This window comes from Desmodus rotundus, chromosome 6, assembly GCF_022682495.2.
Source record: "Desmodus rotundus isolate HL8 chromosome 6, HLdesRot8A.1, whole genome shotgun sequence".
Taxonomy (NCBI): Eukaryota; Metazoa; Chordata; class Mammalia; order Chiroptera; family Phyllostomidae; genus Desmodus; species Desmodus rotundus.
This window is the reverse complement of record NC_071392.1, coordinates 101,219,217-101,239,907: the sequence shown is the minus strand read 5'-3', so window position 1 is coordinate 101,239,907 and position 20,691 is coordinate 101,219,217. Positions and strand designations below refer to the sequence as shown.

General features: G+C 55.0%; 1 protein-coding gene across 2 annotated transcripts; it reads right to left on the bottom strand.

The window, feature by feature from the left end:
• Positions 1-3,896: 3,896 nt before the first annotated feature.
• KCNG1 (potassium voltage-gated channel modifier subfamily G member 1) lies at positions 3,897-19,564 on the bottom strand. 2 transcript variants are annotated; one of them, XM_045194923.3, is made up of 4 exons: positions 19,330-19,564; positions 18,821-18,945; positions 9,439-10,238; positions 3,897-4,976 (listed from the first exon to the last, which is right to left on the bottom strand). In XM_045194923.3, the coding sequence occupies exons 3-4, from the start codon at positions 10,210-10,212 to the stop codon at positions 4,206-4,208; spliced, it is 1,545 nt and encodes a 514-aa protein (XP_045050858.1). In that variant the 5' UTR covers positions 10,213-10,238; positions 18,821-18,945; positions 19,330-19,564; the 3' UTR covers positions 3,897-4,205. The 2 variants fall into 2 exon arrangements, with proteins under 2 accessions (XP_045050858.1, XP_024415626.1); XM_024559858.4 differs by lacking the exon at positions 18,821-18,945.
• Between the last annotated feature and the right edge of the window lie 1,127 nt (positions 19,565-20,691).

Sequence of the window (20,691 nt, the reverse complement as noted above, 5' to 3'; positions counted from 1 at the left end):
GTTTCAGGGGAAGGTCTCTGGAAATGTTTATTGAAAGCATGTCTACTTGGTGCATCTGGATTTTCTCCCTGGGGGGTTGTGTTTCTGCGCACATGCGCTCCCTTGGCAGCTGGGGAAATGTCTGGGTCTTCCCCCATCTCTGGGCCTTCGCCGTGGCTGTTCTCTCTGCTTGGGTCACTGTCCCTCCCCCTCCTCCAGGTCCCCTTTCGATGCCGTCTTCTTAGGAAGTCTTTCCCTGACCCTCTTAAGTGGCTGCTCTCCACCTCCCCCTGGCCTACCAGTCTCTGCCAGGTCACCCTGTGCTCACTGTCAGAAATTACTTTCTTTAATTCACTAGTTTCTCTCCCCATCATGATGTGGGTCCATGAGAACAGGGACCTGGTTCTGAAACGCTCACTGGAGGAGGAGGTGCTTTTGGCACCCGTCCTGATCCCCTGCCGTGGAAGGAGGGAGTGCCCCTGCCCAGCAGCTGTGGGTGGCAGGTGCCAAACCCCACCTGTGCTTCCTGGCAGATGCCCTGTCTCAGCAGATATGCCAGGGGTGTCGGGACAGGACCAGAGCTAGGAAGTGGCAAGACAAAGGCAGATCCTGTCTTTACATAAAATTTTGATATTTTTTTCATTATGGATTTTGGGCACTAATTTTGATGTTTTAAAAAATTACTGCATTAAAATATGATTTATCTTGATCACTGAGGATTTATTTTTCCTCCACCTGAAATTCTGAGCCCAAGGCAAGAAGTCTCAGCCTGGCTCAGAGGTGGGGTCCAGGAATCTGTATGCCCAGGCCCCCTCTGTGAGTCTTACAGAGGTGATGGGCTAAACCAGGGATGGAGGATAACCCTGTAACCTAAAATATTGGGTTGGCCAAAGAGGCCGTTATGTTTTTTTCCGTAAAGTAAAAGACAAATTTTTCATTTCACCAATAATTTTATTGACTTGGATATTTTGAATATGTCAGCTATCTCTCACTATTGGCTTCTAGTGGGGAGAGGCCAGGGGTGCTGCTGAACATCTTTCAATGTAGAAGACAGCCCCACAGCAGAGAATTATTTGGCCAAAATGTCAATAGTACCCAGAAACTTCGCAAACCACTTTTGACACATTTGATCGGCCACAGCACCTTCTCCACACCCTGCACGAATCTTTTCTTTGAGTTCCAGTTGTGTTTTTACCTGTCTTGAAATATAAAACACAATACACCAAAAATGTTGTGTGTTTACTTCCACCTTCAGTGGAAGTAAATTAAAATGGCTGCACAAAAATTCACCAGATTTGGTAAGTGTTTTTTAAATGCATGCTGATAGGGCAGCTGTCGCAATATAATCTAACAAAACTGCTTCGAATGAAGTTTAAGACGACTCAGCGCTACAGGAGCCGTTGTACAGAGAAAATGTAATGGACTTTTTGGCCAGCCCAATAGAAAACGAACTGGAGATTGCTGTTTTCCTCAGAGCAGTGGTTTTCACACAGTCTCAGCTATGTGGAGTTAGCCACCTGTACCAGGGCGTGAAGACAGGCAGGGCAAGGGACTGCGGCCCACACTTCGAGCAGAGCAGCCCTCATTGGATCTGATTTATAGCTGGGCCTTCTGCCTCTGACTTCACATTGTTGAAAAAACGTGGAAAAGCCATCACCATCCAGCTGGCCACAGTCCTAGAAAGTGGCCAGTTAGGTGTCCTGAGGCCCCCCTGATCCTTCATCAGGGCCAAGGGCCCTTCAGCCCCCCTCTGGCTGTGCAAGTCAGTCCCCAGAGCCCCTTGTCCCTCAAGGGAGGCCTTGAGAAGTGCCTAAGTCCAGGACCTCTGCCTCAGCCACCAGCTCCGATCAGAATCTTTGCAAGATGCTGGAAATCTTGACCTTCCGTGACCCCAGCTTCTCCCTGCACAGCCACGACCTCTGTCCTCAGTGTGTGTGAGGGGTCCCCTCCTAGCGCTGCTCCATTTGCCCCATTTGGAGCTCCGCCTTCTCCCCAAACAGTATTTGCTTTCCACTTGCTTGAATTTTAAAGGGCTCCATTTTATGCCTTTTTCTGTATTACATTTCTTTCTATTTAGCATTTTCAATGGTCTCCTGCCTTTCATAGCCACGTTGCAGGGGACAGAAAGGTCGTTCCATAAATCTAAGGTATTGTTACTGTGACGGCAGTGCAGGTCGCTATGACGGCCCGCCGCTGGCTGGGAAGGTAGAGCTAATTAGTCGGGAAACTTACTTTTCAGACGTGACTCACGGAAGCAGGTGTCAGGGGAGCTTTTAACGAGGCCCTTGTGACTCGAGTGATATTTCCACTCTGCATCAGCACATGTGTGTTGTGATATCGTGCTGAGAGGCGCCCACCCGGCCCCCGCAGAGAGAGAAGACAGGTGCTCAGAGGCCCAGCACCCAAAGTTAAAGCAGATGCCTTTCTAGTTCCTGGGCCTCTTTCCAGTTTCCCTTCATTTTTCATTCGTTTTTCAATAAATGTTTACTGAGTACCTACCAGGTGCCAGGTCCTGTGCTGGGTGCTGGAGGTCAGCAGTGAGCCATGTGGCTGAGTCCCTTCCAGCATAGCACTGGCCATAACTGAGTGGCAGAGAAATGAATGAGGTGACATTAGAGGCTGATAAATGGATGAAGAAGATCAAGGAGAGAGTGTGGCGGCCGGGGTGCTGGAGTGGACTCTACGAGGTGGTCAGGGAGGCGGTGGGAAGGAGCCAGCCATGCCGTGTTCTATAGGGAGGGCAGCCCCTGTGGAGGGATCGCAAGTGTGAAGGCCCTGAAATGGGAATGGGCTAGGTTCGTGGACAGAGCAGAACAAAGGCCAGTGTGGCTGGGTGGAGTGACCGAAATAGAGATGGGAGCTGGGGCTGGGGCTGGAGAGGAGGGCAGGCCCAGGTCACGCAGGGCCTTTGGGTTTTGTTCTCATTGTGATGGACAGCTCCTGGGAGATTTAGGCAGGACAGCTGGTGGTCAGGTTTGGTTTGCAACATGCTTTGTCCTGCTGGGCGAGGGGAGGGGCTGTGGCCAAGGGTGAAGAAGGGGCGCTGCCGTGTCTGTGAGAATGAAGATAAGATAGGCTTGTGACCGTGACCCGGGGGTGAAGCTCTCTTGCTGTATCTGGCACCGAGGGGCTCAGACCCCTGAGAGCTGAGTTAATCTGGTGGGCTGGCCTAGGGTTCCCTCTGCCATGGGTCACCCACAGTCCGTGAGGTCAGGAGGTATTCCTGGTGGTGGGTACCCTGTAGGTCTTTGGGGGGACATGGGGAATCCTTTGGGGGCTTCAGACTAGGCTTTTCAGGCTGCCCGGGGAACCACGACCCACCTTCCTGAAGCTTCAACCCACTCTAGGTTTAGATTTAGATATGGGTAATAACTCAAAGTTTTTAAAAAATATTCAAATAAATGTGGAATAGAATTAAAAACACACAGTATGTTTTAAAGAGATCATGAAGCAATTTCACCTTTGCAGTCAGCAGTCCCGATGGGCCCCTTGGTGTGCACTCGGCTGTGAGGGGTTCCTTGAGGGGAAAGGTTGAGAATAAGGCCTGAGGGTGCAACATGGGGGAGGAGAGGATTGGGAGAAGGACAAAGGGAGAGCGGGTGGCACGGAGGTGGGACGAGCCAAAGAGGAACAAGAGAGCGGGAATTTGGTATTTACTGACAATTTTCCCAAAGGTGTCTGTTCCCTCCCTTCCCCGCCAACCCTGCTGGGCCCCACCAGGCCTGAGGGACCCATGGGGACAGGCTCTTTGACTTCTGGTTCCCACATTGGCCGGCTCTGCTGGGAGATGCAGCTGCCTGTCTTCAGAGAGCCCACGAAAGGCTTTTCTCTCCTTGTCACTGGTTTTCTTTAACTGCATACGATGCACAGTAAAGACACACGTTGTTGAGGCCGCTTGCGTTTTTTTCTCTAGGCAGAGCCATAAAGCAAGTCTTTGCTGGGCGTATTTACATGGTGGAGAGAATAAGTCCTCTCCTTATACAGGGAAACAGGCTGGCGGGCTGGGGCGGGCGGGGGCACCGTCACGGCTGTGTGCTGGGCTTATGGCCTCTGTGGGTGGCGTGAACACCCTGGGGTGTGGATTGGGTCGGTCCTCTGCCAGGGACACATTCAGAATCAGCACGCGCCTTTGAAGGCTTCTGCAGTGATGGCTTCAAGCCACAGAGGGCAGGCAGGGCTGGGGGTGTCCTGGTGGCGGTGGCGGCGGCGCGGTGTGTCCTCAGGGCTCAGTTCTTGTCTCTGGTGTCTGAGGAGGCACTTCCAAACAAGATGTCACTGTCCTGAGACATGCCGCTCAGCTGCGACTTGGTTTTAATGAGGAACTGGGCCCTTCGGAACATCACCCTCTCCTGCTCCTGCTTGAGCTCCAGGTAGGAGCGGGAGAAGGTGTGGAAGATGGAGGTCACCGGGAAGGCCATGAGGAGGATGCCGCTAAGGATGCTGCTGAGGGCCACCACCTGGCCGGGCGTGCTCCTGGGTACCATGTCTCCATAGCCCACAGTTGTCATGGTGATGACGGCCCACCAGTAGCAGGCGGGGATGCTGGTGAACTCAGGGCTGTCGGCCATCTCATTCTCGATGACATACAGGAGGGGGGCAAAGAGGGCGATGGCCACGCACAGGAAGAGCAGCAGGAGCCCAAACTCGCGGGTGCAGCGGCGGGCCGTGAGCCCCAGCGTCTGCAGCCCCAGGGAGTGGCGGGCCAGGCGCATGACGTACAGGATGCGCAGCGCACGCAGGACCCGCAGCACCAGCCCCACCTTGTCCAGGTAGCTGTTGCCCGCGCCTGACTTGCGGCGGCCGGAGGCGGCGCCATCCACCAGCAGGGTGATGTAGTAGGGCAGGATGGCCACCAGGTCGATCAGGGTCAGCGGGCTCCGCAGGAAGGCGAACTTGCTGGGCGCCTGGATGAGCCGCAGGAGGAATTCAAGGGAGAACCAGCCCACACACACCGACTCCACGATGAAGACGTTGTGGCACATCTGGGAGCACTGGCCCTGGGGCAGAGGGGAGAGTCACCGGAGAGGTCAGCGGTCCTACCAGCGAGGAGGCCAGCACCCCCCGGGGCTGGGTGCTGTGCTACCCGGAGGAGAGGTGGCCTGGGCATGGCCAACCTGCCTGTCTGTGCTGTATGGCCCTGGGGCCTCACTCTAGCTACCCTCATGCTCTGGGCAATCGCTAGGGCTTAAAGTGCCATCTTGAGGCTGACCGTCTCTCTCCAGCCCAGGCCTTGCCCCGGAACTTCACACCCCAGACAGGCTGGGCTGCCTTCTTGATGTCACCCCTCGGGTATCTGATGGGAGTCACAAACTCCTCATGTACCAAACCAGCTCCTGATTTGTTTTAAAACTTATTATTTTTATTGAGGTATAATTAGCAGATAACATTGTGTAAGCTTAAGGGGTCAGCATGCTGATTGGATACACCTACACATTGTGGCAAGGTCACTGACGTGGAGCTGACACCTCCATCACCCCACATACTTATCATCTCTTTTTTTGTGGTGGGAACAATTAAGATCTAATTTCCCTATGGAGTTGTACACTTGAAACCTGTATAATTTTAATGAGCCAATGTTACCCCAATAAATTCAATAAAAATTCAAGAAGATCCAGTTTCTTCAGGCTCCTGATTTTACCCTCTCACCTGTGGCTCCCCTTCTTAGCAAGCAGCGACCCCACCTCCTGCTCAGGGCAGAAGACTTGGCCTCCTCCCAACACCTCCCGTGCAATCCTCCAGAAGTCCTGTTAGCTCTTTATTTAAAGCTATTCCAGAAGCAAGCCGCTTCTCACTATGTCCACTGCCCCGACCCTGGTCTGGCCGCCACCCTCTCTCAGCTGGACGGGTGTGGGCACCTCCTCCCTGGGCTCCTTTGTCCATCCAATCCATTTTGCACACAAAGCCGGAGGGACCCTGAGCACCTGAGTCAGGTCCTGGTCACCCTTGCTCAGCACCTCCACAACGCGAAGGGACAGCACAAGTCTCCCATGCCACACGTGGCTGGCTGCCACCTGTCCCCCTTCCTCGCCCACCTTGCTTGTCTGTTCCAGCCTTGCGTGCCTGCTCACTGCCCCTCCTACAGCCCAGGCTCACCCCCCCTCAGCTGGCCTTGACTTTCTCTCCCCTGCCTGGATCCCTCTTCCCCGCACACTCACACAGCTCTGCCCTTGTGCCTACTGCTCTTTGCTTCAATATCACCCCAGGGGGGCCTTTCTGACCCCCCCATGCGTCAAATCACCCCTCCTTTTGTCCTGCACCCTGGTTCCCCTTACCCTGCTCTGATTCATAGGGCTTACCATCTTTAATTTTTTTTTTACCCTCACCCAAGGACATTTTCTCTTATTGCTTTGAGAGAGAGAGGAAGGGAGAGAGGAAGCATTGATGTGGGAGAGAGAAGTATTGACTGGTTGCCTCCCCTACGTGTCAAGACTGGGGATCAAACCCCTAACCTAAGCATGTGCCCTGACTGGACATCGAACCCGCAACTTTTGGGTTATGGGGCGACACTCCAACCAACTGAGCCCACCGGCCAGGGCATCGCACATGTTTATTGTCTGTCTCTGCCCCTCACCCGCACCCCCGTGCTCCCTGTCCCAGCAGACTGTGCCCCCACAGGTTGGGGCAGTTTGTTCACCTGAAAAGGTCCAGCGAGCTGTGAGTGATCGGTTCACATTTGCTACCTGGATGGATGGAAGAGCACTGGGCTGGTGTTCAGACAGGGCTGGCCACTCAGGGCCAGGTGGGCAATGGGAATGGGGGAGGGGGACTGCTGGGGGTGGAGGCCCCGGAGGGCATGGCCATCACTCACACCCCCTTGATTGCCGCCTCTGAATCACTAATTCAGGCTTGAGATGGCCCCTGTGAAGCTTTCGAGAGAGGCTGGAAATCTGGAGTTTTCTGTAAAAGCTCCTGGGTTTTAACCGCCGTGATAATTCAGTACAGAGTGAACGCTGGATGGGCCTCTCAGACACAGCTGTGCGCTGTGTTTGGCAGGTGCACCGCCGGCTGGTCTCTGAGGAACGTACCTGGATGGCTGTGGGCCTCAAGTTCGAAGGGGCCTTCAGCAGGGAGGAAGGCATTGACGGTGCCAGCCGGGGACGTCCTGTGATTCCGGGGCACAGCTGGCCTCCCTGAGTCCTGCTCTGATAGCTCTCTCTCTCTCTCTAGAAAAGTGTTGGGGGCTGGAGGGACGGATGACTACTTGGTGGGGCCCTGAGGTCTCAGACCTCTGGGACGGGAACTCCCAAGAGCTTTCTCAGCTTGTGTCTCATGCTTATGGTCATGGGGGAGGGGGTGTCACTGTCCTCCCCCCACTGGACTTGAAGCTCCTTGAGGCTCGACAACTTGTCCTGGTCACCCTGCCTCCCCTGTGGTGCCTGAATATAGTAGACACTCAAATGTGTGCTCAAGAAGGAGGGGAAACAGGGACCCCCACTGGTCCCCCAAATGGAGTCAAAGAATAGTATTGCCACTGACTCCTGAAAAAGGCCAAGTGTTATTTTTAAAAAGCAAGGATCAGAAGTTGAATGAAACAGTGGCTTTACTTGTATTTTCCTGGTGACATCAGCATTGCGTAGGCTGGAACTGAAATGAAATCTATACTAATCAAAGTCTGGTTACTAACAGACAGGTCTCAAATGATGAGCATTTTCTTAGTCTTTTTTGGGGAGGAGGTGAGGAAACTGAGGCACAGAGAGGTAAAGTAACTTGCCTACAGACACACAGCCAGAGTAGAGGAAATAAGATTTACGTTCAGGCCATCTGGCTCTAGTCCAGCCCTCTGCCTCACTACCCTTTATGATTACCGATAGTTAACTTTACTGCTGAGTGCTGTTGTCTTAACACTTGTTTCTAAAATTCAGCACATAAAAAAGTGCCAGAAAGCCTCTGTGGGTTATAGATGCAAGAGTATTGCTCCTTCTTCCATACTGTTTGTGTGTGGAAAACCTCCCATGTGGTCAGTAGCTCTAAGGTTCCATGCAGGGTACACAGTCAGTGCTCAATAAGTGCTGGCTGGCATGATATTCAGGTTCAGTTTGTACCGCCATACCTACTTCTCCAATGCCGATACAACGTGTACCTGTCTAAACCTTTCAGTCTGTCTCCAAACTTGCTCCCAGAAACCCCCTGTGGGGGAGGGGTCTCACACAGAAGGAGGCTGGCCCGGGAGTGAATGTCCTGTGGATTCAGCTCCCACGGAGAGTTGCCGTGTAGAGGGGCAGGCCAGGAGGCCCAGCCATACAGATTTTTAGGAGAAGCTGGGAGTTTGATTTTTTTAAAGATTATTTATTTATTTATTTATTTATTTGTAGAGAGGGGAAGGGAAGGAGAAGAGAGGGAGAGACACATCAATGTGTGGTTGCCTCTCATGCGCCCCCTACTGGGGACCTGGCCTGAAACCCAGGCACGTGCCCTGACTGGGAACTGAACTGGCAACCCTTTGGTTCACAGGCCTGCACTCAATCCACTGAGCTACACCAGCCAGGGCGATGTTTGAATTTTTAAATGAAAAATACCTTACTTTTAAATGTTGGCGACCAAATTAAAGTTTTGGGGAGTACAGTAGGAGCCAGTAGCCTGCTTTTGTGGGGCTATATATTAGCACTCAGGCTGCCATGTGGAACCCATTGTTCCACGTTGAAGAACACGGAGTTTGGACTCAGTCAGGAGTTTGGACTCAGTCAGACCTGGGTCGGGGCCAGCTGCTCTGCCTCAGTGTCCTCATCTGTCAAGGGGGTGAGAGAACACCTCCCATGCAGGGTTGCTGGAAGACTTGCCGAAAAGACTGCAGGTGTGCGGGGCTGCAGCCCCGCCCCCGGTTCCTGTGAACCGCCTGCCAAGTGGCAGCCCTGAGAGTTGAGCACACTCCCCGTGTCAGGCTCCTCAGTAGACACGTCCCATGCCTTCTCTTATTTAACACAAAGAAACGCTCAGTTTGAAGACATGTGCACACACACACACCTATCAAAAAAGTTACATTCAGAACCCAGAAAGTGCTTCTGGGGTATTTTTATACAAGGGAATTAGGAAGGCTGAGAAAGGACTTAAGTCAGTGAGATAAATGTTGATCTATGTCATGCGCTTAGCTCAGGGCCAGGCACATCATAAATCATGTCATCCGTTCAGTCACTCATTCCTTCATTTGTTCAAGAGTGGCGGTGTGCCTGGTGGTGCTGGGCACTGTCTAGACACTGTGCCCAGTGTCTAGACCAGGACAGGCATGGAGCTTGTATTTGAATGTGGAGGTGAACAACCACATGTAAACGTGATGTCAAGAGGGACTGGGGATGCTACCCGGCCGGCGCAGTCAGGGAAGGCCTCCTGGAGGAGGTGACAGTGTGCATCCTGGGAAGGATGTAGACTTCTGGGAGGAGGTGGTCTAGCAGGCAGCTTTGTCTCCTGTCCGGAGAGACCTTCCCTCACCGCAGCGCACCTCCTTGCACAGTTAGGGGCTCTTACCTGCTCCTCCTCCTCCCTCAAGCTGGGCAAGGTGCTGATGGAGAGGTTGACGGCGGTGACAGTGACAAAGAGCACTGACAGGCAGGCGAACACCTTGCCGGGCAGCCCCGAGTGCGGCCTCTCCACCATGTCACGCAGCCTCCGCATGCAGCGGCCCAAGCGGCCCTCGCCCTCCACGGGGCCCTCGCTGTCGCGGCTGTCGCTGTCCAGCGGGTCTTCCTCGTCCTCCCGCTCCACCATCTCGGCGAATTCCTCCATCTTCTGCAGGTAGCGGCGCTTGCAGCAGCCGTCCAGGTTGTCCTCAGCGATGCCCCAGTACAGCAGCTCCTCCTGGAAGGACAGGGCGCACATCTCACGCAGCAGCCGCAGCTTGCCCGCCCGCAGGAAGGTGAGGATGGTGCCGAAGGCCCCTGGGTTGCGGTCGAAGAAGAACTCGTTGCAGGTGACATCGTAGTCATCGCACACATTGAGGATGTCGTCGAAGTTGGTGCAGGCCTTCAGCTGGCCCAGCCGTGTCATCGGGAACTCCTCCAGTGTGGTCCAGGGCAGCGAGTACTTGATGCCGCCCACATTGATAATGATGCGCCGCCGGCGGTCGTCGGGAGGGCCCCCCTGGCGGGGATCGTCCTGGGGCCGAAGCCGCTGGGCCCTGCGGTAGAAGACGCCCTTGAGCGACTGGCTCTGCGGGAAGAAGGCCGGGTGGGAGGAGGCGTCCGATGTGCAGCTCAGGGCGCTGTAGTCGTAATCAGAGTTGTCTCCCGGTAGGAGGGTCATTTTGGGCCTTCACATGCCTCTCGGGCCTGGAGGGGGAGAAGAGAGGAAAGACGCTCAGTGAGTCCTGAGTCTCAGCTGACCATGCTAATTGGGCAGATATTTGCTGTTAGGGACCGGAGGGTGTCGGCCACATTCACAGGGAAAAGCCCTAACTGTTCCACCCCCCGCCCCCCGCATTGGACCCCATTGGGTGGTGGGGCCTTTGGGAGGTGATTGGGTTTATATGGGGTGGGATCCCCATGATGGCCTTAGTGTCCCTGTAGGGACAGGAAGGGAGACCGGAGCCCTCTCCCCAGACCCTGTGAGGGCATAGTCAGGAGGCACCATCTACAGGCCGGGAAGAGGGTCCTCCCCAGAGCCCCACCAGGCTGGCGCCCTGATGGCAGAAGTCCCCCCTCCAGAACTGTGGGCAATGAAAGTCTCTTTGTGAGCCCCCCCGTTCAGTGTTTTGTTATAGCAGCCCAAGCTGACTAAAACATTCACTTGAGAGTGAAAATAGCAACACCATCCTGCAGCATCCCCTAAATGTTACAGTTCTTCCATATCCACCTCATTTATATAAATATACTGAGAGCTACCGGGTGCCAGGAACGCTTTAGGCACTAGTGATTCACAGCCGAGCCCAGAACCAGACATGGGCCCCGACCCCGCAGAGATGGCAGCCGGCGGGGCCGCCGGGCAGCCGATGTCCTGCCGTTAACCGCATACTTTATTGTGCGTTGGCCCCACTTTTTCTTCGGTATTTATGTAGCTGAGAAAGGTAGTTTAGAGTAGATCATGACCCGTTCTCAACCAGGGCCAATTTTGTCCCCCAGGCGCCGTGTGGCAATTCGGGAGGCATTTTTGATGGTCATGTCTGGTGGATGCCAACAATGCTTCTAAAATTCCTGCAATGCACAGGCCAGACCCCACAGCAGAGAATTATCTGGTCCCCAAGGTCCACGGTGCCCAGGAGGAAAAGCCCTGGTGTTGTAAGAGCATAGAATTTGGAGCCCCAGCCTGGGCAGGCTACTCAACGTTGATGTGTTTTAGTTGCCTCATCTGTGAAATGGGTATAACCACATGACCTACTTCGTAGAATTATCAAGACAATTCAATGAATTATGTACATAAGAGCACTTAATACAGTGCCTGGCACCCAGTAGGTACTCAGAAATAATTATGATTACTATTTGCATTTATCTTAAAGGAATGCCTTGTATTGTTTCCATAGCCAGAATACCCATATCATTTGCCATACATAAGAGTGTCCAAAGAAAAGTGTAATTATGGCAACAGCGCCATATTTGTTCACAGATCAGGACACATCATCTTGAGGGTACAGGAGTGAACAAGGACAGGCATGCATGCTCCTCCAGGAAGCCTTCCTGGGCTTTTCCAGCTAAATCGAGTTCCCTCCATCCCTCTTCATGGAGCATTTATCTTCAATGCACTTCTCACCCAGTTTTAGCATTATCTGTATGCAAGCCTGGCCCCTTTATTGGACTGCTTGCTCCTTGAGAGGAAGAGCTATACTTTAGTCCTCTCTGAATCCCTGTGCCCAGCTGCATGGGAGCTCAAAGAAGTGTCTGCTAAATAAGTACATTTCCTACTGGTGAGGCCGACGTGGGGAGGGCACTTGTGAGAAACTGAGGTCAAAATATCGGCTTTTGTAGGCCCCTTCCTTCCCAGCCCTCAGGGCTAGAAGGAGCGTGCTTACTCACTCGTAGCCTATGGGCCAGATTTGGTTCACAAATATTTTGCCTGGTTTGGAGAAGATTTTGAAAAAGGAGAACTTTCATGTAAGCATTCATATTCTTGGTTTCTCTGGAAAACCAGGCTATCTGGCAATATTTGGCTCAAATTCCAGCTGAGAAATGGCTGTCCCCTTGAGGCAGGGCATGCCTATGTGCCACCCACCAGAGTCCCCACCTCTCCTCTTCCTAACACCCACTCCACTTCACTCATGTGTGTTTCTTTCCCGGCCACTGAAGGCATTTGAGTTTGAGACCCTCCTGTTATATAGCCACAGAGCTGTCCAGAATCAAGTCACTCTATAGGAAAGCAGTAAGAGTCTGATACCTTGCTTTTTAAAAGCACCATCCTTCCCCCAAGCCCAGTCCCCGCTGTGGAATCACGGGGTACCAGCAAAATCCGTCAATTCCTCATGGAAACCCATTTCCAGTACCTGAGTGTCCATCTGTGCTCAGGACGAGTTCAGGGAAAACACACACACACACACACACACACACACACCTGTCTGGATGAGAAAGTGTACAAGAGGAGCCAGGGGGGCTCCACATTGGAAAGGGGATCTCTCCTAACTAACTGCGATCCTGCTACAAAAGCAAACTGTCACTCGTTCATCTTTGGGGGAAACTAGTGTCACAGGTTGGGTTTTGGAGAACTAGGGTATACCTGTGTTTGAAATGAGAAATGATTTGAGTGTTGGGAATGTCTTTCACTTGCCCTAAAATTGGAACCCATCTCCTCAGGTGAAGCCGCCACGATCCCCTGCGGGAGCGAGAGGGGTCCCTTTCAGGCAGCTTCACGTCAGTGATATCGTTTTCAGCTCTGCTGCTCTATCTTTGCCACCAAAGACAAGCGGAAAAAACAGCCACCTATTTGGCAAGAATAGTGATGGAGCCAAGGGACATTCCTCTCATCCTGCAAGCCATGGACAGCTCTTGTAACAGCCCCACAGCCTACTCCCCTCTCCTCTTGAGGAATCTCTTCCAGCCTGCCCGCTTTCCCTCCAGCAGGAAGCTTCTGCAATGAGCGATGGATTCCTCCTTCTCAGCAGATGGTTTAGTATGGAGAGGGAAAAAGGACACTTTGTTCAGTCTGCGTGTACCTGGAGGGCCAGACACCGGAATTTGCCAAACACAGAATGGGCACGATTCTCCTGGCATCCAATCTGATTGGTGTGTAGGTCGGGCGGCGGGGCGGGGAAGGGGTACGGCTCCACGTGCTCTAGACTCCAGAGTCTCGAGCGAAGGTCATAAATCAAACATGTCCCAAAGTCCAGCTTCTGCAAAGTAATGCCCCTTTTCACCCAGTCTGATACCCTCATGAAAAATCTGTCTTTTAAAGTTTCTCTTCAGGGTCAGGTCTGTCACTTCGAGAGCGTGGTAGATCGGAGTGAACGACCTCTGAGCGTCTATGGATGGTTGGGAAGAAGCCAGCGCGAGGGACAACTTGCGTCCCAAGCTGGGGAAGCAGAGGAGCCCGCTGGCTCTGAAATCAGGAGACCTGGGATCAAGGCCAGTTACTGTGACTGGGCAAGTCATTCCTATCTCTGAGACTCATCTGTAAAGTGGGAATACGAATAGCTCCCACCTTCTTGAGTTGTGGTAAAGACTAAAGCAAATGACACGGTGACGTGATTGCCCAATGCCTGACACGCCACAGACACCTGCTATATTCTTATTTGCTATGGGGTGGGGTGCCTGTCATCCCTCCTCCACCAGCCAAGGATGACTCCTTTCTTGACCTGGTCCAGCGGGATTTGAACCCAGCCTTGTCTGGCCCCTGGGACCCGCTGCTGGAGGGAGTGTGGCCTGGTGCAGCCTCTGGGACAGCCCCCAGGGTGCTGAGGGAGATGGAGGGCGCTGGTGTCTTGTGACCTGGGAACCCCACTGCGGGGTACATCTCCCAGGTCTGGACTCACAGAAGTCTTGGCAGACACTGTCGACCGTGAACTTTTGCACTCAAACCCTCGATGCAGGACCTGCTTCTGGGGAGACAGATGTACGAGAGAAACAAGGTACAAGGACATGCACCCCAAATTGCATGTCATACTAGGTCCCCTAGGGTCTACTGGGGTGGGGTGGGGGGACGGCCAAGAGAGTCCTGTCGATGGCGCAGGAATCAGAAGCCACGCGCTAGATGTAGCTTTAGCGATGCATTACGGTCTCAAAACCACGGTGCCAAGTGGAAGAAGAAGCAGAAGTTTGTAGCACTGCGCTCTTGATGTAGGTGACCACACACAGCATTATATATTTTACAGAGACTCGTGTTCACGTTAGGATCTGTATCAACCACAGGGAGGGTGCTGGGGAGCGAAGGGAAAGGGGAACAAGCACGGGGAGTGGGGACTGGAATGAAGGGGCCAATGAATGATATGGCCCAGCACAGGCCAAGGATGAAGAGTGAAGTAAGGAGCATGGTTAACACAACTCTGTCTGGGCTTTAATCCAAGTAAACAAAAGACAAATGAACACAAGAACAACCAAGCCGCCAGGTTCCCAATTGCTCCAGTGCTCTGCGGATACAGATTTCCGGGCTCTCCCCAGACCTTCTCACCCAGAGTGCTTGAAGGGGGCCCAGGAATGGGCATTTCGACGGGTTCCCTTAGAAAGTCTCCCATATGCTTAAGAGAGAAAAGGTGCCATGAACATCCAGAGATCCCGCAGGAGCTGGGTGCACGAGAGCTGCTCTGGGCTTTGGAGGGGAGCCCCTTGCCCAACCTCTCGATGTCCTTGGGGTTCTGGAAGGCTCTGTGGGTCCCCTGTTTGGGGAGCTTCACTGGAGAAGTGGAAGCCTTCGGCCATGGGAACACCTCGATCAAGTTCCCCTTTGTGAGCCGGCAGATCTGCTGACACTCCCATGCAATCTCCTGTCCTTCCTCTTGGGAGAAAGGCGATGTCCACAAGCAATGGCTGAGGGCTGAGTATCCATTTCCAAAGACAAATGATCATTTAAACCGTAAGGAGTTCCGAGTGGCAGCCTCACCATGAGGCTGCTCTGTGGTCAGGGTGTGACTTCAGTGAGGGTAGGAGTGGGGAGGAGGAGGGGACTCTGCACCCTATGCCCATCCTTAGGACGCGGAACTCTCTGTCCCTTTTCTAAGTGGGAGGGAGGCTGCAGAGATCTGAATGGTCCTAGTACTGTAAGAGCGGCAATCACAGCCTCCCGGAATTGCCTGCCGAGTGCCAGGCGCTGCGGAAGAGCCTTAAGTGTGTGAGCCACGCCCTTCCCAAAGAGGCAAGCGTTACCGTTAACTCCCCCATTTTGCGGATGAGGAAATTGAGGCTTCGGGAAGTGAAAACTCATAGCTCTGGTGATGAGTGATGAAGCCAAAATCTAAGTCTGTGGGACTCCAAACCACATGCATTTGACTCTGCATTTCCCTGCCTCCCCGGAGGTCTTCTGGGGGTGTGAGCCAGACGGTCCCTTTCTATGGGGTGCGCATCTCCACCCCCTGGGTCTCTCGTCTCTGTTTTCTACAGGCAAGCTTTGGGATGGGCTTGAGGAATGAGGAGAGGCAGACAATTGCTCGTGGCAGGGAAACATCTTGATTCCTAGTGTGCATCTGCACAGCCGCAGAGTGAGAAGTGAACAAAACGCTTGGCTTGGTCAAATTCCGAGTTGCCCTTTTGGCCTCTGGGCAGAACAGCTCCCCTGTGGCACCAGCCAGGGGCGAGGGTGGGGCCCCTGGCTCACCATTTACTAGCTGTCCCCCCTTAAGCACCTCTCCGTGCCGGGGCATCTCAGCTGTAAGCTGGGGCGATCATAGTCCCAGCCTTGCAGGCGCTTGGAGCTGTGCCCCACACATGTGTTTGCTTGAATGACTTTTGTGCAGCAAGTCTGCTCCCCCATCCTCCCCTTGCATTTCCTGTTTTCGAAAGGAATGAGAAGGACAAGACACCTTCCAGGGACTGGACTTCAGGGCTGGCTCTCCCTCTCACCTGGCCCTGAAGTCAAGTCCCTTCCGTGGCCAAGCCTCAGTTTCCCCATCTGTAACATAAACTGATGAGCCACACCCCTATGGTAGGCAGAGGAATGGTCCCCCAAAGATGTCCACATCCTAATCCCCAGACCCTGAGGATACGTTATCTTACGTGGCAAAGTGACTTTGCCGGTGTGACTGAATGCAGGATCTTGCGATGGAGAGAAGAGCCAGGAGATTTGGGATTATGTGGGCGGCCCTGTGTCATCACAAGGGTCTTCATAAGAGGGAGGGAGGGAGGGAGGAGGGTCAGAGTCAGAGGAGATGGGGTGATGGAAGCAGAGGTTAGTGTGATGCAGGGCCAGGAACCAAGGATGCAGGCAGCTTCTAGGAGCTGCAAAAGGCAAAGAAATGGATTCCCTCCAGAAGGACCACAGCCCTGCTGACCCTTTGATTTTAGCCCAATGAGACCCATTTTGAACTTCTGATCTCCAAAAACTGGAGACATGCCCCTGCCAGAGCGGCTTCCTCGGTTCAGTCCCCGGTTAGGGCTCCTGACTGGGATGACTCAGACTTGGGTGATGCTGCATTAATCTCCAATTAAAATGTTAATCAGAATGGATTCAGCCATTAGCCTGGCCCAGGTCCTGGCATGTTGAATCTCTCTGAGAGATGCTGTACCCATGTGGAGAGTCTTTCTTAGCTGCCTGCCTTCCATCATCCATCCTCATCATAATCCAACCAGGCTGGACCTCAGTCCAGCTTCTTTGGAGCTGGGGCCCAAGTTCTGGGCAGGGGGTAGTATATTTTCTGGGAGCTGGGCTCTTCCCTCCATCCCCCACCTGCTGTCACAAGAGTAAACATGTCAGAGTCATTCCCTCCACCCCAAAAAAGACAGAGGCAGCCTCTGGGGCCTCCCTACTCAGCTGCTGCAAAATAACACCAAATGCATATTTGCCTTCCACCAGGAGGTGTTTTGGGGTGGGAGCCAGACAGCCCTTTTCAATTTGCCTCCTTGCAGGGTAAAATTTGGGAACACAGACATAAGCAAAGGAGGAGCAGGCTTGGGGGAGAAGTGGGGACCTCGGGACATAGGAAAGAGACACCTGCTTAAACAATCCCTCCATTCCTCCCCCTGAGGAAGAGTTAGGGCTGCAGTCTCTGGGGTGAGCTGGTGGAGGGAGGTGAGGAAGGGAGCAGGGACAGCATGGGGCCTGCCTGCGTGTCCTGTCCGGGGAGGTGCAGGGGTGAGGCCCCTGCAGAGCAGGGGAGAATCTTGGAGGCACAATTCACATCCTATGGGTAGCACCCTGCCCAGCCTGCTCTGTAATAAAAATGGCCCACAGTGATTGAGTGCTTGCAGCTAGACTTTCTCACCTCTCCTTTTTTGTTAATACTATTTGGAGTGGCTCTTCCAGCTGCCATTTCCCACTCAGGGGCTCCATTTCTGGGTTTAATGAGTCAACCAAGAGTGGCTTCCAGCCCCCTATATGTTTGGCAACCGGAAATGTTGACTCTTCATCACTTATAAGAAAAGGGATGTGGAGAAAGGACAGCCCTTCAGGGCTTGGGGGGGGGGTAATTCCTGGTCTCTCAGCCCTGCATTCACGACACATCTCTGTCTCTCCCTCTCTCCGTTCTTCTGTTCCCTGGGGCATCTGCCTCACCTCTTGCCAGAGCCCGGCTGTGTGTCTGGTGCAGAGAATTTAAGGGGGCAGTGGGACCAGAGCCTGGCTCCCAGAACTGCCCCAAGCAGCTCGGGGGTGGCGGGGGAGGGCAGCCGGAGTTCTCAAGCCTCAGCGCGGGAGTGAAGGCTCTCTTGTTTCCGGCACATTCATGGCTCCCCATGGGTTTGGAGTGTGTCCCACAGCAGACATCTCTCTGCTGGAATGGGCTGTGACGGGGAGTGGAACAACTGCTGAGGGCAGTCCCCAGGGGCCACCCCGGCCCATCTTGCAGACACTGTCCCCACTCAGCAGGTGCCTCTGCAGAGCTCCAGGGTGCGGGGTGGAGCTCAGGCCCAGCAGAGCCTAAGAAGTCCGTGCCCTGGCCCCGTGCCCATCCCCGGGCGGGCATCGGGGCTGGTCTCCCGCAGTGCCAAACTTTCCTTGGAGACAGGCTCCGATGAGCCATACCCCAGAGTGACTCCGAATGCAGTCATGCGCGCAGTACCAAACATGCCCCAGTGACAGCCCTTGCTCAGATTCACAGAGGCGGGAGCCTCCCCCGTGTCCCCTCCCCCAGTGAATCAGAGCAGCTCCTGCTCCCTCCTCTCACCTCCCCCTGCACTTATCTCAAGGTGTCAGCGAAGGGGGATCTGTGCCTGTCTCATCCACCTGGCGGACTTTGCTGCCTGGCACCCTGTAAGTGCTTAAGAAGAGCAAGTGCTTAAGGAAATGCCTCCCAAATGGACAACTAACTCATAGACCCCATGGGTGGGCGCCTGCCTTCATCTGTAATGCTAGATCAGTGTTTTCAACCCTCCTTGCTACCCCCCGCCATCCCAGCCTTTTCAAGACCCTTTCCTTCTAGCCAGCAACATGTCCCAGACTCCCTTCTCCCCTAGAGAATGAAGGCATTAGACAGCGGGGTGGGGCCTGCTAGAGCAGCCACCCCCACAGGCTGAGGCCTCCCCCAGGGAGGGGCTGGGTCTTAATTCTTACTTCTCTTTAAGCTGCAGGCCGCCTTCCATCTTATCCAGTCCCCACCCCATCCCTCTCCTTCCAGGTTCTCTCCCCAGTACAGGCCTCAATAACTGTTTGTTAAATGAATGAAATAATGACTATTAGGCTCTTGGCATGGTGAGCTGCGCATAGTAGGGGATCAGCCTATCTTCGTCCCATCCATAGATGAATGAATGAAATGCCCTCTGTTCCTTTCTCACCCCCAAACTCCAACCCATCCAGGCTGAGCCCCTCCTGGGTATGGGGACCCTGAGGCTGAGGTGATGACACCCACCTTCCCTCAGGTGAAGAGTCGTCTCAGGATCCCCAGGGCCCAGCACACAGTAGGCACTCAATAGAAGCTCGTTGAGTTAATGAATGACTCAATAAAGCCCACTGGTGCGAAGCTCCATTCCGTGCCTACGGACAGAGTGAATGAGCGAGGGACAGACGCCCCCTTCCATCTCCCCCAACACTCCCTCCTCCCAGGGCTCCGCAAGGCAGCGAGAAACCCCCGCCGGGATGACTCCCCACCCCAGTCACCTCCCCTACTTCGCACTCCGGTGGTTGACCCGCTCGGGAAAGACACGAGCTGGAACCGCACTGTGACCGCGGCGAGCGTGCTCCACGCCCTGCCCGCAGCAACTGAATCTAGGTCCTCTGTCGCCCCAGCCGCCCTCCTCGGCAGGTTTTGGGGTCCCTCCAGGGGAGCCCCGAGCTGCGCCCGAGCCCGAGTTCGCAGGCGCCGGGGCCCGTCAGCGGCTCGGTGGCGCCCGGAGAGGCTGCAGCGCGCAAAGTTCCCACCTCAAGTTGCCCGTCGCGACGTCCCCGCCTCGGAGTTGGCCGGGCCGCGGCTGGCGTAGCCCGGGCTGCCGGGGGTCCCAGGCGAGGGCCCAGGAGGCAAGGGGCTGGTGGCCTCCCGGGGCTCCCGCGCCGCCTCCCGCAGCCGCGGGCAAACTTCGGTCCCCGAGCCCGTCTCGGCTCGCGCACTCGGACCCAGGGCCGCCCGGCTCTGCCTCGCGGTCCCCGCCGGGCTCCGAGTGTGTCGGGAGCGCGGAGCGGCAGCCGCTGAGGGAGGGAGGCGGGCGGGAGGCGGGACGGAGGGAGGGGACTGAGCGCGGGGCGGGGAGAGGGGGAGGTGGCAGGCAGCCGCGCCCGCCCTGCCCCGAAGCCCGAGTGGGTACACCACACACCGCCCCCCGGTGTCCGGGCATCCGGCTCGCGGCCGCGGACCTCTGATGGACAGGGCTGTCCGAACACAGATATAAGCGCCCATGCCAGCCCTTTCTGCTCTTTCCCGCCGCCCCTCGGCCCGGCGGCCCTCGTGGTTCTCGCGCTCCGCTACCATGGGGCTGCTGGCGCTCCAGCCTTCTGGGGTCCTGCGTGCCTTCCCCTGGCGGTTCCGGTACGCCCAAGGTCCTGGACCTCCTGCGTCTTTGCTGCAGAGTCTCCGCGGGCCACGTAAAGTCCCCACGCTCCACTGCACCGGGCTGCACGCTCCACGCGCTTCCGCCTTCTGAGGGCCATGTGCGCCCTGTCTGGGGCTTTTCCGTGGAGTCCAAGTGCACCGTTGCCCTTGGGCCCCTCATGCCACTGTGGGCCAGGGACTGCAGGCGCGTTGCAGCGTCACCTTCTTAGGGACAGCCGGGCTAGGTGCCTTTCCATCCAGGTTTGAGTGCGCCCCCATCCGGGGGTCCGCGGGGCCTGGGGTCCGGGGGTCCTGCACCCGGTACAAGGGCAGTCGGCGGGGAGCATCACGCGGCGTCAGAATTGGTAGGAGTCGCGCTTGTGGGGGGGTTGGGTTGGACCCCAGAGGGCGGCGCTGCAGACCCAGCCTCTTAAGATGCTTTGCCTCGCACCCTGCTTTCCTCTTTTCCTTCCCGTCTCTATCGCCTTTCCCCATCAGGGAGCCAGGAAAGGACGCGAGGAAACCTGGCTGTGGACCCTGCCTGTGGCTTTCTCCTTAAGGGAGAGGATCAGGCTCCAGAGTGGCGGGTGTCCGCTTTTTCTGGGATTTTGTGAAGATGAATAGGGTTTAGGGTGTTCATGCATTCAGCAACCCTTGGCTCACGGTGCCCTGGAGGTGACCACACCTGCACCCAAGAATTCACCTGCTGTGGGGAGAGGGGCAGATCCAGGAACACTGATGACGAGTGGAGAAGGGTG

Bases quoted from the DNA above. Each gene is read 5' to 3' on its own strand.
- KCNG1 (XM_045194923.3), bottom strand. From the start codon at position 10,212: ATGACCCTCCTACCGGGAGACAACTCTGATTACGACTACAGCGCCCTG. The intron at 4,977-9,438 runs GTAAGAGCCCCT...CCTCTGCCCCAG, and splicing joins TGAGGGAGGAGGAGGAGCAG to GGCCAGTGCTCCCAGATGTG.